General features: G+C 43.2%; 1 protein-coding gene across 1 annotated transcript in view; it reads right to left on the bottom strand.

Annotated features, from left to right (window-relative positions):
• LOC146866265 (alcohol dehydrogenase 1-like) overlaps window positions 1-7,156 on the bottom strand; it is a 204,219-nt gene that overhangs the window by 122,805 nt on the left and 74,258 nt on the right. Inside the window, exon 3 of the mRNA XM_085635153.1 lies at window positions 5,187-5,328. Within this exon, the coding sequence (XP_085491279.1) occupies window positions 5,187-5,328 (142 nt within the window). The remainder of the gene's footprint in view (window positions 1-5,186; window positions 5,329-7,156) is intronic.

Consider the following 7,156-nt stretch of genomic DNA (forward strand, 5'->3'; position numbering starts at 1 on the left):
ATGTGAGCACCGGATGACTGAGTGCGCTGTATCAAGGAATCAGTGGTTTTGTAAAAAAAAAAAAATATATATATATATATATATATATATATATATATATATATATATATATATATATATATATATATATATATATATATATATATATATATATATATATATATATATATATATATAGAGAGAGAGAGATATATATACAACCACATTTGCATGTACAAGCCTTTTGTGTGTGTATATGTATATATGTGGCTATGCAGTAAATGGGACAGGCCAGATATAGAAGACTAAAGACTTTAGTTCTACTTTTATGTCTGGCCTGTCCCAGTTTTTGCTTGTCAAAATCGGGCCACCCTATGTATTGGTAGCTAAGTGGCTGTACTGGTGCATGACTATATGTGCAAATGGCTGTATGGGTGAGTGAGTGGCTGTTTGAGTGGGTGTTTGGTTCAGATGGTGGGTGTTGTGAGTGGCTGTATGGGAGAGGGGTGTCTATGTGAGTGGCTGTATGGATGAGAGAATGGCTCTTTTGAGTGACTGAATGGGTGAGTGCATGAGTGGCTGTATTGGTGAGTAGCTGTGTGTGTAGGTGTATGGGTAAGTGAGTGGGTGTGTGAGTGGCTCAATGGATGAGTGAGTGGGTGTGTGAATGATTGTCTGAGTGTGAGTGGGTGTATGAGTGGTTGTGTGTATATGTGAGTGGATATGTGACTGGTTCTGTGGATGATGTAAACAGTGATGTCATTTGAGATATCATCAGTGATGTCACAGACCATATCATGAGTGATGGTCATAAGCAGTGCATTGCGGGGTGTAAGTTATATTAACTCAGATAACTATAGCTGTTGAATTTCACTGGTTTTGTGCGAGTGAAATCAGAGTCTAACTATAACGTCCCTGTAATATTTCGTTTTTTCCAATGAATTTCTGAGATTTTTTATGTTATTTCCTAACTATAACGTCCATATAACTTTTGGTTTTTTCACTTAATTTTTTTAATTCTATTTTCTAACTATACTGTCCGTGTAACTTTTGTTTTTTTCAGTGAATTTCTGCGGTTTTATACATTTTTTTCTTAACTGTAACCTGTCACCTTTGAGAGTGGGTGTGTGAGTAGCTGTATAGGTCAGTGAGTGGGTTTGTGAGTGGCTGTATAGGTCTGTGAGTGTGTGGGTGTTTTAGTGGGTATATTAGTGGCTGTATTTGTCGGTGTGTGGGTGTGTGACTAGCTGTGTGGGTCTGTGAGTGGGTGTGAGAGTGGGTGTATGGGACGGTGACTGGGTTGGTGAGTGGCTGTATGGGTCTGTGAGTGTCTTAGTGGGTGTGTGAATGGGTGTTTCTGTGAGTGGGTCTGTGAGTCCCTATGTGGGTCAGTTAGTGGATATGTGAGTACCTGTATGAGTGGGTGTGTCAGTGCCCAAGTGGGTCTGAGTGCCTGTGTGGGTTTGTGAGTGGGTGTGTGATGCCTGTGTGAGTGGTGCTATAGATACTGGACATTTGCATGCTTAGGGTATTTAAAACGGAGAACCATGGAATCTGCTCTCATCAGGAGACAAGAAAAAAAACACCCATCACATTCACTACACACCAGATTGTGCTCCAATAGATTAACAATGAATTCACCTCCATTAAGGATTTCACATCGTTTTTCAATGAGGCATACGAGAGGAAACACATTTGCTTTGCCTTCGCCAAGCCCAAGAATTTAGGATCATATGTCCTTTACAGAAGTGAAGCTTCAACTGAGGCACCTGCTATGTTTATATTTGTAAATGCTTCCTGTTGAGGTTTAATTTCTGTGAAATGAGCATCGGGGTCAGAACGGAAACTAACTGGTCCGTTTATCTATCAAGAGTTCACAGTTTTGCATAAAATGTCTACCCAACTGGAGTACTTTCTACTGGTTAATTAGTAAGTGCTACATTATTGAGTAAATGTCCAGTGTGTATTCTACACTACAGCTTCGTAATGGACCATGAGGAGAAATCTTCAGTGAGCTTGTGTGTGTTTCTGTAATGTGAGGGCAGGGAATCTGCTATGTCTTGGGGTGGGTATCCCTGACATATCGGAATCCAAACCTGGGGAGATGGAGTCCCCAAGGCCATTAATGGCTCTGGGAGGGGGGCTTTTCTTGCTAATTGGGGCAAGGCCCACGGGGAAGGCGGAAATCAGCCTGGGAAGAGGGGCCCCCTCCCCTTTTCTAACTATGACCAGTGGCCCGTGGGGAAGGATTCCCCTCTCCCACTTTTTGATACAGCTGGCCCCAGGAGATGGGGTTCCCGGGGCTGGAATCGGCCCAGGGCCATGCAGCCCCCCTCCACCTCTCTAATAACGGCCAGGGCCTGGGAGAAGGGGGGCGTAATGGTCCTGGGGAGAGGGGTCTCGTGCACCCCATATTATGATAAGTTATTCCCCCGGAGCTCGGCCCACACAGGGGGCTCAAAAATACAAATACGGGATACCGTGCTTTTAATTTTTTAGTTTTGTCGTAGATCCTCGGATCCTCTGCAAAATCACAACATTTATTTTTTAAACGCTTTTTGCCCCTAGGCAGGGTTCCTGCGGGACTCCTCCTCCATTGCGAGGGGTCAGGGTATTTCTACCCTGCCCCATGTGGGTTTTATTTGTGTTTTTCTTGCATCTCAGGCTGAGTCCCAAGTCCCAAGATGGCTGCCACCACTTGTTGGTTGAAGTGGGGGCAGCCAATCAGATCTCAGCATGGGATCTGTCAGATCAGCAGACCATCCGTGTCTCAAGATATACATAAATCTGTTTTTTTTAATTACTTAAAAACTACTGAATGGATTTACACCAAATTACAAGAAGCACTCTTTCTGGACCAAGATCTAGCTTTCTGCCAACATCGGAGCTACTCTGTTCAGAGGTTTGGGCTGTAGTTGTGTCTAAAATTTCAATGGGAAATTGCATGGGGAAAAAGCATTTTGGGGTCCCTCTTTTTCTTGGCCCCCGCTTGATGGATCAACACAAAACTTTCTGGACAGTAGCTGAAGCGAATGGCAAACTAGTTTTGAAAATTGTGTGAAGATGGGTAAAACTGCACTAAAGTTATTAGCAAAACAAAAACGACTATTTCTATGGAAACTAGATCCTAGAGAGTGCAAAGGTACCTGAGTTGCAAGGATGATTGATTTAATGTAGGAAGGTACATCTTCCTGCATAAAAACAATCACAAGAGGCTTTTCCTCTTTCTATGTGTGTTGCACAATGCCGCACACATAGAAAAAGGAAAAACGAGGAGAAATAAAGGTATTACTCTTCGTTGCTCCTCCCTTAAACCTCCTCTGGATAGGCATAGGTTTTTGATACATTCCCAGGTTTATGGAATCTCTTAAATCTGAGAATGTGTCAAATGCCATGGGTGTTATGTGGGAACACTCACAGTAACGCCCAAGGAATGCCTCCCTTTCAAAGGATGAGGCATCACAGCAACTCTCACTTTGTTGCCTCAGTTCATATCTACAAGGCCATGTAAAGCCGTCCAAGATAGCTTTACGTGGCCTTATAGATATGGCCTTGCAGTGTGCGACACCGGACCATCACTAAAAGTGACATTCCGGCAGCGCAGGGGCCTTGTAAATGAGGCCTTATATGTATACTGACCCTGTCTGTCCAGGTGTAAGAAATGTCACATACGCTGTAACATTTTGTCACTGATGTCAAGTGTTTCATTTGTATGTAGTCCCCAACAATATTTGTCTTATTAATCAAATGCTTGTATGCTGTTGCTGGATAAATAGAAGATCCTAACTTTTTCAAAAGATTTTTTAAATGGAACCGAAACCCTTCAGACACCAGTTCCACTGTGGCTGCTCAATATCAATAAGGTAAAAAGCATTGAAGGTCTATTGCCTTTGCCAATGCATTTGTGCTCTTAGATACTTTAGATAGTCACTGTGCATTTGCATACATCACCCATTTTGGAATGCATTTAAGCAATTCCAAATAAAAACACTTCACAGTGATCACCCTGCATACACAGGTGCTGCAGCCATCTTGGAATGCTTTTTCTATCCTATCCATCATAGAACAATTTGTTATTAATGCATAGGAAAAACTACACTACATGCCCATACCTGCCAACTTGAAGATCAATTTCACTGTGTGAGGAAGGGGCAGGGCCTCATGCCTAGAAGTACCTAGAAGGCACTTATGAACCCCACCCCGACCCCAAGCCCCCTAATCCCAAACACAAAAACAAAAAAAACTTGCTAATGGACTTCGGCAGTTCAAAGCCTCAGAAAACAAGCTGGTAAACCACTATTTACTGTGGTTTCCAGCTCGTTTTCCCTGCCCCGTGTAATATTGGCTCCTCACCTGGAGACCGTGTGATGGGAGCCAATATAGTGTGTCTCACTGTGGCACCATGTGAGTTGGCAGGTATGCATGTCTTTCTTGAGTGCATTTATCTATTCACTCATGCACACATGGGCGGTAATCCAGGAATGGTTTACATTTTTTTAAAGATAGTAGGCAACTGATACAACTGATGCAGCGAGCGGCATTTGGAGCATGAGGTGGCTGTGGGGGAAGCAATCACTGAGAGGGCTACATTTTAAGTAAAGAGAGTGGCAGCAGAAAAGGAGGTGACATGCGGGGCAGAAAATAGTTACTCATCAACTGCAAAGCAAGGTCTTGACGTCAGCAGTGGACAATTGCAAATCATAAGCAGGTGAGGTTGAGTTGCTCCTTGCATGGGGATAACATAAGCATAGGGAAAGCAATGTAATGAGAAGGGAATGGAGCTTGACCAGAAAGCCACAGAATCATGAGCATGGGGTGGGCACATATCCTAATCTAAGTTTATATGGGATACAATAGGTCTGTTGGCAACAGTCGGTAGGCCAGTCCTAAAAATGGATATTGCTTACACATAATGCTATTGACCATGAAGTCATCAGAGTTTTGAATTTCGTAAGCTCACCAGTGCTGGCTAATATTTAATAAAAACATGGTTAGGCTAAACCATAGTTTCCCAATAAAGAAGCTCTTCTTCACTCTCCATCATGCCCAAAGAGAAAGCCCCAATGGAGTTGCTCTCCTCTCTGGACATACCAGCCTCTGCTGATGAGAATGCATGGAATACAGAAAATTTTAGGAAACATCCCAAGAGGTGCTGATGGAAATTATGGCCATGGAAAAAATAAAATGTGTTGAGAATTTCTGCTCACCTGGTTTAATCCCAATGACTCCTTCTCCAACACTTTCAACAATTCCAGTTCCTTCGTGGCCCAGAATTACTGGATAGTGCACACCACTAATTTCACCCTTAATAACATGTTCATCGGTGCGGCAGACCCCGGTGGCCAAAATCTGTACAAAAAGAGTACATCTGTATAAAATGGAATAACTTAGATGCCCAAAAATTTTATGTGCAAACAGTCATAAACGGGTGGAATTTGTTGATGCCTATTCAGGGAATGAGGATAAGCAGATCGTACTAGTGTACAGTTGATCACTGGAGTAAATCCCTGACCAGTGGTAGGAAAGAAAACGTTTAAAGGTGATTTTCCATCAAACATCTGCTCCCACTCATAGACATTTTACATTTCCTCTATGCTCCCACTCAAAGTTTTTGTGTAAAATCATGAAATGATAGCCATAAGTCCTTATATAGATTTATTCTTTTTTTTGGAAGCTGTCCAATGGGTTTTAAAACATAATTATGAAGACCTCGATTATGCTGCCCCTTCTATGATCCATCAGGACAGTAAGTGGCCCACTGGAATTCCAAGGCCGCAGTACATCCGCAGACAAGGTAAGTTTCACTCACAGACTCCAGCTGCTGAAAGAGCAACAACATACAGGTGTAAATCAAGGAGGAGAATGGGAAATTATGGGGTAACTGGCAATTGCTCCGATAATTGCTAATATCACAGAGAAATCTCAGAGTTCACCTTGTAATCTCTGTTAACTCTGCCCACTGGAGGAAAGGATACCTTTGGGGACATATTTAAAAGCCCCTTGTGCCACAGGAGTGTCCCTTTTTTTGACGCTCTTGTGACGCACAGTACAGGCCTATATCTACAGGCCATGCAAAGGCAGTCCGTGTGGCTTTTCATGGCCTTGCAGATAAGGTCTACAAGGCCTTGTAGATAAGGCAGGGAATTGTGCCAATGGATGTTGCTGTGGGTGCTTCCAAACAACACCCATGGACTTTTACACTCCCCAGATTTACACCATAGTGTGAATCTAGGGCAGCCCAAAAACATATGCCTCCCTAGATCAGGCGTAACGAGGAGAAATGTTTACATTTCTCCAAATTGTTCCTTCTTCCACATGTGCTGCATTCTGCAGCACATATAGAACGAGGAAAACACCTTTTGTGATTGTTTTTGTGCAGGAAGGGGCACCTTCCTGCACAAAAACAATCATGCTAACAACAAAGACACCCTTGCACCATGGCGCAATGGTGCCTGTGTTGGCGCACGGCTGCAATTTTTGTGCCACTGCTGGCTGAAAGGACAGGAATGCACCATATCTTGTGTATATACTCAGAATGAGTGGATTACCACTGCGACCACTGCTTTTGTATATTTCTTTGGATATACACTTGTTTAGTAGCCACTAGGAGAGTAGGATCTGCTTCACATGGATACCCCCACTTTTTGCTGGTGTTTCACTGTTTTTCGACCTTAGTCTGGCTGTGGCCCTGCTAATCAGGACCACAGCCTAGCTGCTTCCTCTCTAAAATGGTTTCCATGTACATTAGGTACATGTCTAATTGGATTCTGGAGTGCCTTATAAGCCCCTAGTATATGGTATACTATGTACCTAGGGCATAGGTACCTCAGAGGCCTACCAGGGGCTGCAGCATATATTATGCCACCCCTGGGAAGCACTCCAAAATGGCACCACAGGTCTGCTGCTGCAGCCTGGGTAAGGGTTTGCTTGCACCCCTTACTGTGGTATAGGCTACCTATATCGCTACCCTATACAGACCTATAAGCCACTCCTATGACAGGCCTTGACAATCCTAAAGGCAGAGTGCTTGGTTTTGTGTGAGAGGGTGCCCAAGCATGAGTTGAGCCCCTCTGCAGCTTTCGGAAATACTTCCTTATGGCTGTTCTGTGATATCTGTGTACTATATTTTTTCATTATCATTTTAGTTTTTGTGGCTATTGTTTTTTATTACTATTAT

This window comes from Triturus cristatus, chromosome 2_1 (genome assembly GCF_964204655.1).
Source record: "Triturus cristatus chromosome 2_1, aTriCri1.1, whole genome shotgun sequence".
Classification (NCBI taxonomy): Eukaryota; Metazoa; Chordata; class Amphibia; order Caudata; family Salamandridae; genus Triturus; species Triturus cristatus.